The sequence below is a fragment of the Lipotes vexillifer genome, unplaced genomic scaffold (genome assembly GCF_000442215.2).
Source record: "Lipotes vexillifer unplaced genomic scaffold, Lipotes_vexillifer_v1.1 scaffold691, whole genome shotgun sequence".
In the NCBI taxonomy this organism is placed as follows: Eukaryota; Metazoa; Chordata; class Mammalia; order Artiodactyla; family Lipotidae; genus Lipotes; species Lipotes vexillifer.
The window spans coordinates 3566342-3587260 of record NW_006788040.1 but is presented as its reverse complement, the minus strand read 5'-3'; the positions used below and the strand labels follow the sequence as shown (position 1 = coordinate 3587260).

Sequence of the window (20919 nt, the reverse complement as noted above, 5' to 3'; positions counted from 1 at the left end):
CCCCAAAAAAAAAAAAAAAAAAAACTGGGAAGACATATACCAGGTACTTCAAAGGTACTCATATAAAGCCGTACTTCCTATGCTGGGGATATGGATACGTGTTATTTTTAAAACTATGTCATATTCTGTATTTCACAATAAGTAATGTTCGTGTTAAGTATTCTTACAATTAACATGATAATTATAAAAATGACCCTGAGTTATCAAGTATGCTTAAATCATGTTTAGCATTTCTTTTCTATAAAAAATTTTTGTTTTTTGCTTTTTGTATTTTAAGGAGCAAACCACAATATGGACAGTCCGGAAGGAAGTCAAGCAAGTTCAGAAACTCTCAAGTCAAAAATGCTCTGTGGTTGAAAGATCTGCCAGATCACATGATCACGCTTTTACTTACCTTGACAACTCCACACTGCTTAAAGAAGTCTGCCAGATCATCTAGAGTCACATTGTCACTTAATCCTTGCACATAAATTGCACTGTTGTCACAGTCTTCATCTGGATCTACAGGTGGGCCTTCCAGAGAAAAGAGGGAGTTATTGTCATGTATCCATAAGGGCTTATTAACCAATGGTCACTACTGCCCACTGGTATTCATCACAAAGGTAAGAGAACTACCAACCTTACTAATAAGAATGACATGAAACTCTTGGTTTACTTTATTTTTGATAAAGGAAGCCCCAAACTGCTCTTGACAGCAAGAGTATCCCATTGATTTACTAGGCTGTTGAACCCCAACACGCACTTGCTTCTGTGCTATTCATTTATAAAGCACAATATAAAAATCAGGAATTTGGAATTACCTAAATCAAGATCTGGTCCTTCGTCCATGGGTCCTGCCAACCAGGAAAGATCATATAAAATACTGTTAGTGCACGTCTTGCAAGCTACAAACCTTACAAACACACATAGCTATCTACTACACCACCATTTGACGGGGCTTCATTAAATTCAAAATGACCCGCACTGCTAAAATGGAGCAGTGCCCCTTTAACATTTGTGAAAGGTTTGCTAGGGTTTGCTTTTTCTTTGCTGGTTTGCTTTTAAACCATTAACCAAATACACTCTCAATGCTTATGTGCCAAATTAGTGTTAAATTTAAGTCAAATTTTTTCCTCCAAATAAACCAAACTTTAAAACTGTATTCTCCCCCATATTACAGAAGCAGTTGCTCAATACTTCAAGTTACCCTTTGTTTTGTAACCATAGGTTAACCTTATTACCCCTAAGACAATGCCGGCAGTACCCATTAGTCTCTTTTGTATAGATCATTTTTAAACCGCTTATGAAACTAATATAAAATTATAGTTTTCTAAATACTGACTGTATTTTTTTTTTAAACACTATCCATGGTAATACTCAAAAACTTACCACCAGGCTTATTGAAGCCACCTCGCTCTCCAGCGCTGCTGGGGGGATAAACGAAGAAATGAAGGCCTTTCCCTTTAAAAGCCAGTACCGCTCTGAGCCTTGGGGGGGCTCGTGGGGAAGAAGGGCACTGGCTAAACACATCTCCAAACAATGCATCTCTCTCATCTTGTCACTATGCCTTTCTTCAGGGCAGCTCGCTCAAATTTCCTTTATATACAACCTTGCTCGTCTGATTGTACACACCACTGTGGTTGGTTCCTTTCATTTCGGGGGGCTGGTATTAATAGTGCAATACTTGGCAAATTGGGGGAAAAATACATCCCAAACACCCACCCTGTCAGCTGAAAAACAGGGAGAGCTTGGTGTGGAGAGAAGTAGCAAGCTGGGGTAACTGCTGTGATCAATCTTTTCATGTTCATAAAGGTGCACCCTCAACCTCTCCCAGGGGAGAGCCAAGTGAGGCCCTGGGCTTCCTAACAAGTCACAGTATAATAAAGCAGGAGACACCAAAGTAAAGGCCTACAACACACACCAGAGGACGCATCCAGCCGATCTTCAGCATAAAGCCATACATTTCAGGGCACTAATGGGTTTAACAATCGCTGTGAAAGGAGAATTTACAACAAATACCAAGGCTCCACAGAATGGGGGTGCAACTTTATAGACATATCAGTAGAAAACAATGACAATGGCAGTATAAAATCACCGCCTTACGTATTTTAAAGGGAGAAGAAATATGAATTGGGCCTGCTTCTTTTTTAAAAAATTAAATAAAGGCAGCTCCTCAGTGGGAGGCCCTGAGCTTTTTCTAACCAGTATTGCACCTTTAATACCTGAATATACAATTTCAAGCTGTTGCATGCAGCTTTGTTTCCTTTTTAAAAGTACACACCATAAAATGTTCTCTCTCTTTAAACACAAAAGTTTACACTTTAATGTTACACAATTCTAGAGTATTATACCTCCTCTGGTTCATTACCAAACAACAAGTATGCAGTTACCAAAGTTACAGAAGGATTCCATTTATACAATGAATACATTTTGTTAAAAATATTCTATGTATATTTTTCCTCTCCATATGGACACCGTGTCTAGTCCCACTTTTCATTATGCTGCCGGCTGAGTACTGAGTACGGGTACTTTTTAAGTATTGAAGTGTATACAAGGCTCTCACTTTGTAACCTGTAGCATATAAATGCGACAAAGCATGTTAAAAAGTTTCCACGTTCAACAGCCAATGAAAATATCAAAATACTGAGGCAATGAAAAAGGGCATGTTAACAACATTGAGTGCCTTACCTGCAGAAGACACTGAAAACCATCACCACACCACAATAAAAAAGAGGGGAGAGGGGAAAGCCCTTGTCCTGTCCCCAAAGGATCCAACTGACTGCTTCACAGTCTGTTGAAAAACCTATGAGGAAAGCCATGATGTTTTCTATGGCTTCAGGAGAGACTTCTCACCCAGAAAGAGGGAACCCCTCTACTAGCAAAGTCTAGCAAAATTAGCAGAATTATTACTTCTGGAGAATTAAAATGAATAAACTTGAAATTGGTTTTGCAATAAAAAAATACTAGTATTCTAGGTGATTGGAAACGTGATGATAGTGATTTCAAGTGTCTACATCTATTTAAAACATCCATAAAGAAGGTGAAACCTTTATAATGGAATGACATTCTTCAAATCAGAATATTAATTTTACTTTATACCAAATTATTCATAAATTTTTGCATCTTGTAAAATGACTTTCTTCCAATAAAGATTTCACCGAAGACTTTTTAAGTTATGCAGAATATGCAAAACAGTATTTTAAACCAGTATTGTTCAATAGTAAACAGATTGCTAATGTAAAAAATAAAGACCAACTTTTTAATCTTAAAGTACATTTCTAAAGAAATTCTGTTCAGTTTTTCTTTGAACCTACAGTGGCACCAAATCCAATTTATACCTACATTAACATTCTGCATAACTTTTTTACTATTTATATAGGGACAGAACACACACAGAACTAAGCCTTCTGGATTATGTTAACCAACATTATACCTCACCTTCATCAAAGTATAGACACCAGAAAGAGGAGAGGGTATGGGAGAAGGGAGGGGAAGGGTAGGCACAGGTAGCAGGGTTATGTTACTGATCTAAACAAAGTTTTCTAAACCAGATTGTGCCATCAATTAAAATGGTCAAACCGATTTAGACTTCTCAAAATCTCCAATGGGAAGAGTGATCCCATAATTATATACATTACTCTTCAAAAAGCTATTGGACTTCTTGTGTACCAGGTGCACCTCAGGCCATAGTTCAAGGGTTATGGAACCAAGATCTTCATCGTTATGTTCAACAGTTCCGAGTACAAACAGAAGTTGGGGACAAACATTGTGGAAGACAGCTGCATTCCTTTTTTGCAGTATATATACCAGGTATTTCAAGACAACCATTCAGAAGCAATTAGTTAAATACCTAGGGTTGTTTTAAGAGTTGTGTGTGTTCCATCCCAAGTCTATTACCCACAGAGGCTTTTGACCTCTGGAAACCATGAAGGGAACTGAAAGCTCTAGTTTCAAAACCATTCTTTGTTCTCCCCATCCCAACCAAGTAGATTGGCACTGAAAAAAGCAAACTGCCTCTAGATATGCCACAGAGATGACATTTCCATGTTTTGGAAGATGGCTTGGGCTCATCAGATTATCCATGGAAATGCAGAAATAAATTTCTTATGTCTTTCAGTCCCTTCTTTCCATTGAAAATCCTATGGATGAAACAAAATTAGGTAAAAGGAGAAAAGGTTTGCTCTTACCCCATTCCACCGCGTCCTCCTCCCCGCCCACCTCTGCTCATGCCTCCACGATCAAATCCCCCTCTTCCCCTGCCCCGGTTATCAGGGCCACTCATGCTCCGGTTCTCTCCTGGTCCGGAAAATCCTCCAGACTCCTGCCCATAAACACCCATGCTACTGGGGTGGTCCTGTCGGAATGAACCTGAGGAAAGAGTCACATCTGTAAGCCGTGGACCAGCATTTACACCACTGCCTGTTGTACTTTCTCCTGGAATCACAGAATTCTCAATTGCAAGGCACAAACCAAGGTACCATCTTCTTTACACCTGATTAAGCACCCCTGATCAGTGGGCTTTTTAAAGTTCAACAAGAACAGCTGGCTCATTAAGGCTGAAGTAACCTCATATAGTTCATCTAGAATAAACCACTCCCAAACAAAAAAAGGACTCTGGTCAACAGTTTACAGGGTTCTGTATCCTAAGATGTCTTTAAAAAGTTGCTTCTTAAAACCACACTCAAGAAACAAAAATGGAGCCAGGTTTCTTGGTGGTTGCTAAGGGGCAGTCTCCATCAAGTAGCACTACTCATCTCATTGTCATAATGAGACATACTCAGGATGGAATTTAGTTAAAAGACAACAATCCAGGTAAGAGATTAAACTGTGAAGACAGTTTCTTGAGTTTTTGGTTGCTTTTCCACATAAAACTGTAAGCATTCTGTGAAACTTTTTTTGGTTTGTTTTATGAATATAAATAAAAACAAAACATAGCATTTTGTTAACTATCAAAATTGCAGTAGTCTTCAATAGCTACCTGCTCACTCTCTCTTAATAAGCTGGGGTGGGCAGGCCATAAGAAATGCTGGCTTCACTCACTGCATATAACCTCCCCAAAGAGAGCAGGGCTGGCAGTCTACAACAGTTTCTCTGGTCAGTTACAAACTCTCTTTTCTTGTAAGGCATACTAATAACAATTAAATTGGAGAAAAGCCAGGATATTAGCCAGGATATGATACCTTCAAGATGCATCCTGGAGTTCAAAAGTACACAATAGTAAAGAGCATTTCCCCATTTCAGAAACTCCAAACATAACCACTCTTATTTGGTTTTCTCTCTTAGCAACTCACTCTGCTGCCCGTAGCTGCTGCTCTGTTGGCTATATTGACTTGGAGCCTGGCTGTAGGATCCAGTTTGGGGGGGGTAACTAGTGGGCGGCTGCTGCCCATAGCTGCTTTGTTGACCATAGCTACTCTGTTGTCCATAGCTGCTCGGCTGCCCATACGTGTTCTGCTGGGAGTAACTGCTCTGATCATAACTAGTCGGCTGTGTAGAAGAATAGCTGAAAGTGAAAAAAAAAAAGAGCTTGTTAGGAAGGAGAGACTTGTTATTTTTTCTAGTCCCCTAAACATGAGACATAAATAGTACATGACATAGAAATCCTTAAAAATGCAGCTACTTTCTACATATTAACATACAATGAATTTAAAATAAGCAAATATTTTTGTATTCAGAATAAAGCTCTGAATGGGAGGGGATATTATTAAAAACAACCCATTTATAAAATGTACAACCCTAGAGCCTCTCCTTTACCCCCATCCTCATTAAAACAATAGTTATTCTCAACCAAATTCAAGGCAAATTGGGGAGTTTAGGTGCTTCCTGTATTAAGGGAAGAATATGCAGATGTGCTGCCAGGGAAGGTTGCCCCAGCAAAAAAGCACTGAGAAAAAGTGAGGCAGTTAAGTGCGGTATTCAGTCCTAAGGCTGTCTCCTGTAATTCCCTTGAGTGATGACAATTTTTCTGAAGCTAAAAGGCCACTTGGTGTGTGTTTGGCCACTTTTCTCTTGAGGATAAGTCTAAGTTTCAAACTGCTTTGGTATGTATACAGTTTCAAACTTTCAGACATGCCTGATCATCTACGAAATCCAGGCATTAATAAAGAAAAGATGGACAAGGAAACATCAGTATCAAGGCATTGTATGCAAGATGAATATTACATTGATATTCATCTTCACACATGTCAACTACAGGGCAGGGAAACTAAACAAAGATACATTCTTACACAGAAATAAAGCTTGAAAGAACTGGTATTAAACTCTGGATGAACCATGATAATGAAAAACCAAAAAGACAACATATTTTACAATTTTAATTCTAAGAATAATTTTAAGTATCACCACCTCCCTCACCACAGCTGTAAGGATTCAAAGGCCTCTCTTCACACCAAGTGCACCTATTCCACTAGCCAGATTAAGTGCTCTCAGCATGACAGCTGTGGGTGGGCCCTGTGGAAGAACTGCTAGAGCCCTGCCCACTGCTGCTCCAAGCTGAACAGAGACACTTACCAGTCAGCTGTATTGGCTCATAAGCCTGCTCATGTCTGCTGTACTTTAATGTATAAACCAATGAAATGAGTACAAAAAGGGGAACTGTTAATTCTACCAAAACTAAGTTAACACTTTAGGACACAATTCAGACAATTCATTTGAAAACTTGCATCAAATTAAATGTGAGAACTTGCAGTTCTTCCTCTACTTTAAAGAAACCAAAACTGGACATTGTACCTGCTGGTGTGGTTAATGTAAGACAAAATACAGAACAAGTAAACTCTTAGCCAAAAGGAAGGGCCTTGGCCTAACCGTTAAAAGGCTGGTGCATGGACTTCCCTGGTGGCCCAGTGGTTAGGAGTCCGCCTGCCAATGCAGGGGGCACAGGTTTGATCCCTGGTCCGGGAAGATCCCACATGCCGTGGAGCAACTAAGCCCGTGCTCCACAACTACTGAGCCTGCGCTCTAGAGCCCACGAGCCACAACTACTGAGCCTGTGTGCCACAACTACTGAAGCCTGCATGCCTTGAGCCCGTGCTCTGCAACAATAGAAGCCACCGCAATGAGAAGCCCGCACACCGCAACTAAGAGTGGCCCTCAATCGCTGCAACCAGAGAAAGCCCACACGCAGCAACGACGACCCAATGCGGCCCAAAATAAATAAATAAATAAATTTATTTTAAAAAGCCTGCTGCATGAATGGACCTTTAAATATAAAATGATTAAGGTGAACTTTCTTTTTTTCGAAAAAATAATGCCCTGCACTTTACCCAGCTCAAATGCATCGGAGAATGTGGCTTCTGTGGTTCTGTTTACCTGCTTTCATTGTTTCTCCTCTGAATAAACTAAAAGAAAAAAATTCAAAGAAAAAACCTAGAGTGATAAAAACGTATTTAGAGAGAAGAGTTTTTGACTGTCAGGCACTGCTATCAGAACTTAGGACTGAGGTGGGTTTTTTTTTGTTTTTTGTTTTTAGGACTGAGGTTTTAATGTACAATATGTGGTCAGGCTTATCACTGGGAGAGTCAGATAACATAGCCCACCTGAGGAAGCAGAAGCAAGCTGGTCAGCCTGAAAAAAATCTGTTTTGTTATTCTACTAGCTCACTGGACACAAGAACAAGAATGAGAAGACTGACCTGGTAGGAGGATATGATGGTGGTGCTGTGACTGGCTGCATGGGGTAGCTCCCAGGTACCTGGGGATAACTGTAGTTACTCTGTCCATATCCTAGGCTGGGCTGGTTGTAACCCCCTGTGCTAGATTGAGGTTGACTAGTCTCAGCGGGTTTGTTACCATCCTGCGGTCTAAAAGGAGAAATAAAAAAGTCAGACTTCTTTTTTCTCAACCACAAAACTCTTGGGTAAGAACTCTACAATCTATGAGCAATAAGCAATGTTAGTATTGAGCTTGGAAATATATACAATTGCAAAGTGAACTACATCAAAACCCAATGTCGGTCCAACTGTTTCTGCTGGAAGACAACACTAAAGATGGGGGAGACTTAATCATCCACAGAAGAGACATCAACATGCTCCATTCATTCCATATCAGTAGCTACAAAAGGCAGTTACGGGCTTCCCTGGTGGTGCAGTGGTTGAGAATCCGCCTGCCAATGCAGGGGACACGGGTTCGTGCCCCAGTCTGGGAAGATCCCACATGCCACGGAGCGGCTGGGCCCGTGAGCCATGGCCGCTGAGCCTGCATGTCCGGAGCCTGTGCTCTGCAACGGAAGAGGCCACAACAGTGAGAGGCCCGCGTACCACAAAAAAAAAAAAAAAAAAAAAAAAAAAAAAGGCAGTTACAATACTTTGTGCTGCCCATTTAAGAGATGTGGGAGGGGAGGTGGTTTGTTCGGTAAGAAAATGCCTTTTCTCAAAAAGGACCATTAAAGACAAACAAGAAACTTTAACAATAATGCAAATTCTGGGTCAGAGTAACATTTACAAAAGTCCATGGCATTTATAAGTTTGGACAATCTGTGGGTTTATGTCTCTTTTTGTTTCTCATCTATTAAGAACAGACCTGAAAAAAACGTTTCCTAACTTGAACTGCCATAAATTAATCTAACCCTGCCTCAGTCTCCATAATGGAAATACCAGAGTAGGGCAGGGACATACATAGGGACGGAGACAGACAAACACACACACTCCTCTCACGCTCAGGTGAACTGGAAAATATCCTTGTTAAATGACGAAAACCAATCTTGATCCAAAGGAAAAAAAAGAGGTTTCTATTATCCCTTTACCTTAACAGTTTATAACAGAGTTGTAGCAAAGTGAGCATATGCTATTTTAAGCAAAGCCCAAGAATCAGCAGGCAGACCAGGGAGGATGTGGAAGCACTGGTTTCTCCAAAGAGCTGAAAACGGGTCACAAGCCTAGGGAGTAGCTATCACTGATCACAAGACAGCTGTTATAAAGTGTTAAGGATCGAAAAATTAAGAAAAAGGAACCAAAAAGGATGATTTATTCAAAGACCAATTAGTATATACCCCCGCCCCCCAGCTATGGCTTGGATATACTGTTGCAATGGAGCATCAAATGGGACTTCAAACATCTGAGAACACTCTAGGTCAACTGAATTGGGACCCTACAGGAATCAGCTTAACACTAACCACTGCACAGGCTGTCTAGAAGAGGTAAATTACCAAGTAGCTCTGATTACTCACTGTGCATTTTAGAAGTAATCTCATGAGTGTTTGCCAGAGCTAATTTCTTACCTCTACAGCAGACAAAAAGTCTAGGTTACAAGTTGATCTCTTGTTTACTCCCTAAAATGTCTTCTTTCAAACCAGAATTCAATGTTCCTTCAAGACTGTATGCAGAAGCCACCTAAGTGCATTGCCTAAAGCAAAGACCTGAAATCTTCTGTTAAGTAATAATTAATACTGTTTACTTGCTAGTCAGTCACAGAGTATGAACTTTGCTCAAATATTCACTCTATAGCAGGGCACCCAGTTAAGAATTTATACTTGCCTGGGATAGTTAGATTACCAACCCAATACATAATACAGAGAAAATCATTTCACCGACGTTTGACTTCTGGATATGGATATACCCTTTACTGACAACTGGATCACGTGACTATTTCTTGAACCACATGATTCTACCCCCTATCCCAACTGTGAACTACTGTTTTTCCCAAAGAGAAAGGCGTTACCCATTTACAGGGTCAATAAAACCAAAGGTAAAAGCATCAAAGTACAATTCTATCAGTTGTTCTGTTGTGAGGAAACCACACTCAATTTTCTTCTGGGTTTAGCTAAGTAAATAAACAGCTTCCTCCTACCGAAAAGTCCACTCTTCTGAAACTAGACAACCCACTCAGTGACATTCCTCATTTTGGCCCCTGGATGGCACCATTTCTCTACTAAATGAAGAGTACTGTTTGTGGTGTGACTGTAGCGGGTGAAAAACAATTAATTAACACCTAAGTAAGTGAGTAAGCATTACAAAGCAACCAAGTCATACATTCTCTAAGTGAGGCTTGCTCTCTTTTCTGAAAGCCTGAGGTTGCTGTGTTAGGAGTAGGTGAGGGGGCCTTACCTTGCAGGCGCGGTGGCTGCTGGCTGCTGCCCATAGGCTGGATAAGCAGGCTGAGTGCCGTATGCAGACTGAGCTGCATAGGAGGCCTGGGTGGTAGTGACTGTAGCAGTGGTGGTATCATAAGCACCAGTGCCGTACCCCTGGACAGGCTGACTGTATGCCTGGGGGGCAGTTGGAGTAGAATATCCTGGAATAAAGGAGAGCTACGTCAGATTTCTGGCTCCTCAGAGACCTGCCTAGACACTCATTAACAGGACAATCTGTAAACCACCTACTTTCAACCATCATGATATTTAGCTCCTTTAAATATTTCCCCTTCAGTAAAAATAGCAACAAACCAATATTTAAAGCCTAAGTTCTCTGAAAATACTCAGTTTTCAGCAAAGCACTGTCTCTTTTGCTCTAAACCACACCTAAAAGAAAGGAGGAGAGACAGCAGGCCACAGAAAGTGCTGGTATAGAAAAAAGGGCTCCCTTTGCCCCCACCTCGAAAGCTTTCAATAGGGGACAAGTCTGCTTTCACTAATTCTATACTGCAACAGGAATAAAATGTCACAGAAAGGGAGGTAAAAGGCAAATGACACAACATCTTTAAGTAGCTATAAAATAATGATCCAGGTACAAGTTTTAGCATTAAAACCTATCATTTGGAATTATCTGCTTTCAGCCCCAAGCATCATGGGCAGTTCATGTTTAAGGAAACTGGAAATTGCAAAGAACATGTGTTTAATTTTCAGTGAGATGTTAACAATTGATTAAACACTCTAAGAACTGCTAATTTTGTTTCGGGTAACAAACTACTAAGAAAATGCTTGTTACCGGCACTAAGATTTGAAGTGGCACATTAGTAATAAAGACATACTAAAATTATATTTGCTTACGTACATATGACCAACAAAGGCTTTCCCTATTTAACTTTTCTGATAAATTATTTTAAATTAAAGTTAACATTCCCAAAATAAACAATGAAGAGGTAAATGTTTTTCACATAATAAAACCATTTGAGATTCTAAGCCGGTCATCAAATTACCCACCCCATTTCTCTTATTTACCCACCGCGAGCAAATGAGTCTTTTTCCTGCTCAGCAATACTGGAGATGGACTCTGCAGCCCCCTTGCTATTTCCCTAACCAAATGTTACAGACCTGCTGTCACAGGTGTGCAGAGACCAAGCTAGGCTCCTTCCCTAGTTCCTGCCTCTGCCAAACCAGGCAGGATCCATGCCCTTTTCTTTTTTTGCCATACTGCTCGGCTTGCAAGATCTTAGTTCCCTGACCAGGGACTAAACCCAGACCCTGGAGTCCTAACCACTGGACTGCCAGGGAATTCCTGGAATCCATGCCTTTTCATCTGGAACTTGGGCTTGGAATGTGACAACTCCCACCCCTGGACCTGCAGCTCCTAACTTGCGTCCCTTTCCTACAAGAAGTATTATAACCTTTCCTGGTGCTTGGCTTCCCTCCCTCCTACTCCTCCCTCACGGTCAACGAGCACAAGTAAGCCATGCAATAAAAAGTTGGGTCTAGCTGTCAGCATTTATGTCCATCAAAGAAAAACCCAAATCTCACTAAAGTAAAAATGTTTCAGTACTTAAACTTCAGTTAGAATAGTGTCCTCACTATATACACAAAAATAAATACAAATACCAACTTAGTCAAATACCAACAAATAGCCAAAAACAAATACCAACTTCCCTTTGTACAATCTAAAGTGTCATCTTTTGTAGCACAGAGTATACTACTTTTTTCTCCATCCCAAACATTTTAGGGAAATTCTGAAATTAATTATACACATATTTCCTTCTCAAACAGGGAGCCCCAAGCACTGGAAGTTTTTCAAGTTGGCATATTATTCATCTGAACTGTTTATTTAATTTAAAAGTTCTTTGCAGAATCCTAATGTCAACCACATAAAGCACTCATTTATTTAACGAATCTAATTCCACCTACCCAATTACCCCTACACAGATTTTTTTTTTCCCCTACATGACAGGCCATCTATAAGATTTACAAGAAGAGGACTTCCCTGGTGGCACAGTGGTTAAGAATCTGCCTGCCAATGCAGAGGACATGGATTCGAGCCCTGGTCCGGGAAGACCCTACATGCCGCAGAGCAACGAAGCCCGTGCACCACAACTATTGAGCCTGTGCTCTAGAGCCCGCAAGCCACAACTACTGAAGCCCATGCTCCGCAACAAAAGAAGCCACCGCAATGAGAAGCCCACGCACCAGAACGAAGAGTAGCCCCCGCCTGCGGCAACTAGAGAAAGCCCGCAGGCAGCAACGAAGACCCAATGCAGCCAAAAATAAATAAATACAGTTAAAAAAAAAAAGACTTATAAGAAGAACAATTAAAAAACAACAACAAAAAAAGTGACAAGGGCAGTAACTCGTGTCATAGAAGTATCCAGCAACAGAGCCTTGCAGTGCTAAAGATTACACAAATAGACACTGGTTAATTAATAATCTTTTTTTAAATTAATAACCTTTTAATTAATTGTAGTACCCGCACAAGCAGCCAATCAAAATGAGCAAAAATTAACAGAGCAAAATGATTTAATGACAATAAAAAAGACGAATAGCAAAAAGACAACGTATCTACTATGTGTTGATAAATTTAAGGAAAAGGGTAGTAAGAAACATTACACAAACCAACCAGAATTTTTGTTCAACTTCAACGGTAAAAATTAAAGTCTAAGATTTCTATTCCAATTAATGAGTTGAGATTTATATAGCTCCCTCTCATGAACCTTAATTTTAAAATATTCTTTAAGTGTCTTTTTATATATTTCTTCCAATAATTATCCAATGACTCTTTTAAAAATAAATTTATTTATTAGTTTTGGCTGTGTTGGGTCTTCGTTGCTGTGTGCGGGCTTTCTCCAGTTGCAGCGAGCAGGGGCTGCTCTCCGTTGTGGTGCGCGGACTTCTCATTGTGGTGGCTTCTCTTGTTGCAGAGCACAGGCTCTAATGCGCGTGGGCTTCAGATGCAGCGCATGGGCTCAGTAGTTGTGGCTCATGGGCTCTAGAGCACAGGCTCAGTAGTTGCAGCCCACGGGCTTCGTTGCTCTGCGGCATGAGGGATCTTCCTGGACCAGGGCTCGAACCCATGTCCTCTGCATTGGCAGGCAGATTCTTAACCACTGTGCCACCAGGGAAGCCCTATCCAATGACTTTTATGTGTAAAGACAGTAAGAGGTAAGGAAAAAAGCATTAAGTGTTCCTGAACCTACTTACTACTGTCAGGGTCCTGCGTGGTTTGGTTCAGCCTCAATTTGCTCACTAGGTTTAATTTTAGTTCCTACACTCCAAAAGCTGATGGAAGAATTTGGGGAGATATGAAGGGTTTTCCATAAACTACAAAGTGAAAACATGGCTCCACAGAATCTAGAAGACTACTGTATTTCCTATAAATGACTTTATCATGTTCTTATAAAATGATCCAAAGGCACCAAGGCTAGATCTAAGCTTTATTACTTCAGATGATACTTATTTTTAAAATAAGTTAAGGTCAAAAAGATACAAAACATCTAGTTATAATAAATCAGTCATGGGGATGTAATGTGCAGCATGATGACTACAGTTAGCAATACTGTATTGTATATTTGAAAGTTGCTAAGAGAGATGATCCTAAAAGTTCTCATCAAAAGGATGTGTGGTAATTCATGTTAACTAGACTTACTGTGGTGATTTCACAACATACACAAATACTGAATCATGTTGTACACCTGAAACTAATGTTATACGTCAATTACATCTCATTAAAAACATAATAGCTTGAAAATGTAAAGTTCATCTCACAATTTCAAAATTCTGTGCTAAAAATACAAACTGCAGAGTCTCAGTTCCAGCTCCTCCTACAGTTGCCAACACCCACAGAAAGTTTAAACATTTCCCATCCTATTCAATGATATGCATTAATGAGATAGATTAGGAAATACTTCCCATCAAATCCAGGACATTGTCACGAAGTAAGATAAATTTCAGGTGGGTTTCTCCCTACTAATGACTCTGATAGACCATATATAACTTGGGATTAAAGATAGTTTGAAAAATCAAAAGTTTTTACATCTTAAAGGTAGGGATCCTGAAATGTCACACAGCACCAAACATAAAAAAGTTACTGTAAAATTTTCACAGGCTCCATTTCAACCCCAGTATTAGGATACAATTTATTCTAATTCTTAATTTTTTTTTTTTTTTTTTGCTCCCTGGAATGCTGTTACATATATATTTAAGACACTATGGATTAAAATAATTCATTAACATTTAAACAGAAAATAAAATGTGTCTTTAAAATAATTCATTAACATTTAAACAGAAAATAAAATGTGTCTGGACTGGAAGCCAACCAACAGACAAACATAATACATGCAAGGTGGCAATCTGTTCCTCTGAATAAATCTAATCATGCAATCTATCCTTCAGGGAATAGGGGGAAATCAGCTGGGGAGTAGTCACCTGAAATACCTTTGAGAAGGTGAACAACTATTATTAAGGCTTGACACAAAATAATGTAAAATAAAACAAAGCGAAACCTTTCCCAAAATCACATAAAGAAAAGGGACATGAATCTGCAAATGGCACCTGAAGCAGTTTTCCATTAGCACCTTATTGTGTGTGATGTTAGAAAGTTTGAGGGTTAAACAAATGAAAACACCCAAAGGGTTAACATTACAGGGTTAGACAAGATGGAAAGCAATTCCCATGCAAGAATGAGCAGGATAGTCAAACCTGTACTGGTCCCTTCTACTGTGGAAAGCACAAAACAAAAAGTAGAGGGCACACTATCAGATGAAGCAAACAGATGTGAAAATCAGTTTGATTTTTAAGCAGTTCAGTTTAAGAAGGCTCATTCTTTCCCAGTATTAGCATTAACACAATCTCTTATATATTCCCTATTTTGTCGTGAGATTACTCAATACATTGTATAAAATAGCTAGAAGGAAAAGTTCTTTTTTCCCTTGGAATTTATCCCACCCACATTCTATCAGAGATCCCTCAAGGAGAATATAACGAAAAGGAAAAAAACACAACAAAAACCCCCAGCTCCTCCTAAGAATAAAGGATTCCCAAACGCCAAGGTATCAACCAGAATATACACCCAAGAGCACAAGTAACAAGCTTCTTAGCAAACACCCTAGCTAATGTAACCCCAAAGTCTCTCTAGAGTCTTACCAGTGGGAGGCTGTCCATAAGAAGTTGCATAGGCGGTCTGCCCATAGGTTGCAGTGGTCTGAGCCTGGGTATAGCTGACATCAGTGGGCTGTCCATAGGTTCCGTAACTTTGTTGCCCATATGCCTGCTCAAAGAAAACGGATTTGAGAACTTCATATATGAATCTTGCATTTTCGCAATAAAATGGACTGACTTCTAAGTTCCTAAATTGGAAAACCAAAGTCAAAAATATGCTTTCTAATAAAAAGGTTAAAAAAAAACAGACAAGTGATCACAGTATCATGAATGCTTGTTTCCCCTTATCTAATCCACTCATATTTTCATAAACTACAAAAAAGTTCCTGAGGTAATCAGGCAAAACCACAATTTAACGATACAGGAGATTAACAAGATGCCCTCAAATGATTAACAATGAGGGAACAGGTGTATAATTGCCAGCACTTAGTGTAGCAGTTTTAGCAAACGGGAACAAATGCTAGGAAGATAAAATGAACAATGAAAATGAAAATGGGACTAAAATCTGTCAGACAATTTTGAAAACTATATTTTCAGCTTGAGACAAAATTTTAAAAATTATCATACCACTTCAAAGAAAATGAACAAGAACGCTGCATGTCTTCTTAAGACAGCAAGAGTGCTGTCTTTTGAACCTGGACATCAGTAATACTTAAAATCTGGCAAGGAATGAACTGTTTTTTCAGATATTAGCAAGATCACATTCTAGATGTGAATGACCAGTTATGTAAGATCAGCCAGAGACATCACATTCTGCCTGTCCTATAATGTTTCCATGGCAGAGCTACTGTATCCACTTTTATGCCACAGACCATTTCAGAACTTGAGATGACACTGAGAACACTAGGTGGCTAATTTCTAGTATCTGTTAGCCTAGACTTTAGAATAGACTCACGTACTAGAAAGAGCTCAAAAGCCCTATAGTTAGGCAGCCATAAGAGTTAACCCATCACTTAATGTGTGACCAGTGGCGAATGGTGTAATATCTATGCACTGCAATTTTTCATCTGCAAAATGTCATAATATCACCTTCCTCTGCAGAACTGCTGTATGATTAAGTTAAATAAATTTAAACACAAAATATGTAGAAGGAACAAGCATGGAGCAAAACACCTAACTTGAGAAACCATACTAGGAAGGAAAGGAGAGCTAGCAACTCCCAGTTTGAGGATGGTTTCATTACAATGGCACTCCCACTGTGAAAGTTTAAATGCCTGTGTATTTTATGATTACAAGCACATTATACTCTTCTACTACCTAATTTCTGAAAAAGATTTGTGCTAGCTATTGTTTCAATGGCTGATGGAAATATTTAACTTGGGGATGCAGTCACAAATAATTATCTTAAAGATTACCTGGGTGGTCTGTGCATATCCTTGAGTGGGCTGGGCGGTGTAAGCACTGTAGCTGTAAGAGAAATTAAATGCAAGAACTGAATATAGAAATCCAAATTCCATTACTAAATCCTCTACAATTAAAGGAGGCTCTGTACTCTAAAAAACAACGAATCACACCCAAGGTACTGCTGTAAAAGTTTGACTTACCCCTGCTGGGCTGCAGCTTGGCTGTAGGTACTGTAATCTAGAGAAAACAAGGAGAGAAAATAGTGTGAAGCCAACGTTTACAAGGAGAAAGGAAAAAAGGGGGGAAGGAATTCAGGTGGCAGGAAGATGAATTTTAAAAACTGTATTGAGGGACTTCCCTGGTGGCACAGTGGTTAAGAATCCGCCTGCCAATGCAGGGGACACGGGTTCGAGCCCTGGTCTGGGAAGTTCCCACATGCCGCGGAGCAACTAATCCCGTGCGCCACAATTACTGAGGCCCGTGTGCCTAGAGCCCGTGCTCCACAACAAGAGAAGCCCCCGCTCGCCATAACTAGAGAAAGCCCACACACAGCAATGAAGACCCAACACAGCCAAAAATAAATAAATTAATTAAATATATTAAAAAAACAAAACAAAACATGGTATTGAGAGGACCTACAGGACAACAAAGGTCCAAATGAGTACCTCTTATCTTTCAACACCAAACTAAAAAAGTCTGAGCCAGTTAAACAGAAAATTTGAACAAAGTGCCAGCTAATGAGGTCAAGATCATCTGATTTGGCAAAGATACTTTGCATGTTCCCATGACTACAAACTTCCCTTAACCGTAGGCTGTCATTTCAAAGATATGATCATCATCCTAAAACTAACAGGAGAACAAGATAAACTCAAGAGGATCAGAAGTTTTACCTTCATATAAAAAGGAGGCATGCAACAATATAACAATGTTTAACACCAGAATGGTTACACCAGTAGTTACATCTCCTCAAAAACTAGTTAAAAAAAAAAAATCACTCCCTCACTTTAGCAAGTTAGACCAACCATAATTCCCTAGGAGGACTGTGAAATGACATGGCAGAAAACAAGGACAATCATCTCAATCCAGTGTTCTAAAGGGTTTGCTGACTATATGAGGGCTACATCTGTAGAATAATTTAAAAACTAGACACATTGTGAGTACCAGTGAAGAAGTCAAGGCAGAATCATGATAACTGGCAGAGGAGAAAGCATTTAATCTTTTGGGGAATAACCTGGTTTTAGGTAACATCATCTTTTTAAACTCAAGTGATTTCAACTTAAAAAAACAACAACTTATCTTCCCCTCTCCTCTCTAAGTAAAGCTTCCTACAACTTTCCTTTTCATAAGAAATTTACAACACGCACAAAAAAGGACTAAAAATGAAAACAAAAAAACCCCTCTGGTCTACTGAGGCATCTGCAAGTAGTGAAAACAGAAAACAAAATGGTTAAGAGGTTTTCATGGCACTACTGAATCAAACATATATTTTTAAAGAAGTTAAAGTAATTATTTTTTTAAAATCCTGCCCAATTCTTTGCTCTCCACAAGAACTATGTATCTTATCCTAGAAGGCAACACTGTCATTAAGGCAGACCAAAGGGTCCTTTCTTCTCCAATCAGAAAATAGTCCTTCATCTGAAAGCAATAGCTGACAGCTCTTTGTGGAGGGGTTTCTAACCCCACTCCATTCAAAGCCTGCTTCACAGTTCACCTGGCCTGCCCCCAGAGCATTTTGCTGAATCCACCTCTTTAACTTAGCTCATTTTTCATCTCTCTACACTTCACTTGACCACTTTCCTTCCTCTGTACACCCTTAACTCAGAACCCTGAATCATCAACATTATCAAATCAACGGCCAAAGGCTATGTATAATGAACAAATTGATTTGTTCAAGACAATCTTAGCTCTGTATGTGACATATAAAAAACTAAATGGAAATCACTTCTTCCATGTTGTAGTTACAAAATTAACAAACCAATGAAGCATCAAAATCAAATATTTCAAACTACCTTCTGCAGAGGCTTCTGTATGAGAAATGATTCTAAATAGCTGACATGTAAGCTCAATGTCTACAAGAGGACTGCTACACAAGTTATGTAAAACATCAAAGTGGCAAAGCTGACATGAACAAGGAATGATCTCAGATCCATGGGAAACCAGCTGATTTAGCCGCATATTGGTGGGCTACAGGAAGTAGCAAATGTGCTTCATGAGAACTTATGTTCTCTACCTACAGCAAACATTATATGGCCTCAAAAATCTACAGTTACACATTTGTCAGATTTTTTAGCAGTTATTTTTTGTTTTGTTTTTTTAACTCCCAAATCTGCAGCTGAAGACTACACTAAAAATACAGGACAGGTTGAGGAGAGAAGGGACTGTAACTGGGGTGGAGGTGGGGGACCTCGAGAGTGCTGACAATGTTGTATTTCTTGGTCTGAATGGTAGTTACTTGGGAGTTCACGTTGTAATTCTTCGTTAAAGTGGACATACACTCTAGGTACCTTTCTATATATGCTACACATGAGGAAAAACAACTAACATTACCCAAGGTGGTGGCTTTTAGATACTTTAAGGCAGTCATGATCGAAACTGTAGAGATTTAGAGCTTCAGACTACATCATGAGTTAAAGTCACTATGGGACAACTTTGTGGGAGCCAAAATACTTTGCTGTAAGGTCAGAAGCTAAAGGCTGAAAAAGCTCTTAAAAGGTCTAGCCTAACCCCTTCATTTGGACTGAAAGGAAGCCAAAGTCCAGATAAGTTAGTGACACCCCCCCCCCGCAAAGGGCCCCCAGCCAGGCCTACTACTATGTGTCTACATAATCCATACTTGTAATTCTAATATAGTATGTGGTTACCAGTAAAAAGAGCTTGAGCAAAGTATAACGAAAAAGCGGCAAGTCCAGCCACACACAAATTTGAACACACACACATGTTTACTTCCCAAATGTTAATAGGGAAGGGAGAGTAGCACTCCCCCTTACAAAATCCTAACACTGCAGTTAAGAGGAACGTGGAAAGGGCTTTGAGGAAACCACTTCCCACCAAGATGTGTGTAAGACTGTAGTTATTTCAGAGTTCTTTCTTCTAGGGGCACTCTGTACCCTAGCACTAACAGCCAGCATCTACCTGCTTGTTTACTGAACACAAAGTTGCGGATCGTTCTTAAACTGTCATTCCGTTGCTGGATTCTGGACCCTTTTCAAGTTAAAACTCTGAAGGACCCAGAGCTTTTCCCATCTTCCATCTTCTCCAACTGCCTCTTAAGGCCTGGAGTCAGGCTGCCTAAGAACACCCCCGGAGGCAAAAGTGCCCCACTCGACCAATAACCACAAGTTAGTGCAGGAACAGGCTGCAAACTGCAGGTCACGTTTAGGCTACTCTCTTACACACTCCGGGCGTCAAGGACCACCCCAGACATCATATTCCAGCTCCCACCCCGGGCTTTCAAAGTCCAGTCCGCGCCTCCTTCCGCTCTCTTCTATCAGTCCACGAAATAAACAAGCCTCTCGGCTTAACCTAAGCGAATAAACGTGCGAAACGATTACTTAAGTATAATTCAAACGCCGACTGGGGCCTTTTGTTTCCCCTAAGTCAAAGAGGCCAGAAATTTCTTTCGGTGGGGATTTCTGGCCACACGATCCGGGTTGGCCTTATACAAAAAATCTCCCTTGGCGTTTGCTGAAAAATGGCTCTGGGAATTGCTTTTTGGGGCGGTAAGGAGAATTAATAATGGTAAAAACCGAATCCCGAAGAGGCAGCCGATTGGGGGGCTGTAAAGGAGCGGGGGGGGCACTCCGTCTAAACCCCACTTCGGGCAGAAGTTCGGCTTGGGGGTTGGAGCCCGCCGAAGACGCAGCTCTGCGGCCCCGAACGCCCCAGCCGACCCGGCTTTAAGAATGACGGGGCTCCCGCTCATAGGTCGGCGCCCCTCGGCTCACAAATCCGCGAAACCTTTTTTGTTTATTTGCTTTTTTCCCTCGTCTTCTCGGTGAGGCAGAGGAAGCGCTCGGGCTTGGGCTGCCGCCCTGGAAATGGGGTTGGGGTGGGGAGAGTCAGGGGGTCAGCGGGCCTGCGGCTTCTCGAGCCGCCGCCGGCTCCCCCACCTCCGGTTTCGGGGTGCCGGGCCCGAAGCCTAGCCGAACCCTCCCCCCACCCCCACGCGGGGGCCCAGTGGCCGCAGGCCCCGCCCACGTGGCGGGCTGCCCAGGGCGCGGGGCCCGACGGCCACCACACAATGGAGACCAAAGCAGGCCCCGCGCGTACCCGCCGCCTCGAGCCCCCCGCGCGCGGGGGGCGCCGGAAGGTTCCAGAACCGGCCTGCCCAGAGGGGGGAGGGGAGGGAGCGGGGGGGGACGCTGG

General features: G+C 40.8%; 1 protein-coding gene across 5 annotated transcripts in view; it reads right to left on the bottom strand.

The window, feature by feature from the left end:
- Positions 1–20919, bottom strand: part of EWSR1 (EWS RNA binding protein 1) — a 30867-nt gene that overhangs the window by 7394 nt on the left and 2554 nt on the right. Inside the window, exons 2-12 of one of the 5 annotated variants that reach the window (XM_007461161.1) lie at positions 16755–16791; positions 16566–16617; positions 15196–15319; positions 14752–14769; positions 10019–10205; positions 7610–7777; positions 5271–5482; positions 4167–4347; positions 1369–1403; positions 801–833; positions 395–513 (exon numbers count right to left, since the gene is read on the bottom strand). In XM_007461161.1, coding sequence (XP_007461223.1) covers positions 395–513; positions 801–833; positions 1369–1403; positions 4167–4347; positions 5271–5482; positions 7610–7777; positions 10019–10205; positions 14752–14769; positions 15196–15319; positions 16566–16617; positions 16755–16791 — 1166 coding nt within the window. Of the gene's footprint in view, positions 1–394; positions 514–800; positions 834–1368; positions 1407–2278; positions 2551–4166; positions 4348–5270; positions 5483–7609; positions 7778–10018; positions 10206–14751; positions 14770–15195; positions 15320–16565; positions 16618–16754; positions 16792–20919 lie in introns of those variants that run through there. The other 4 variants (XM_007461162.1, XM_007461163.1, XM_007461164.1 and 1 more) reach the window with 4 other exon arrangements.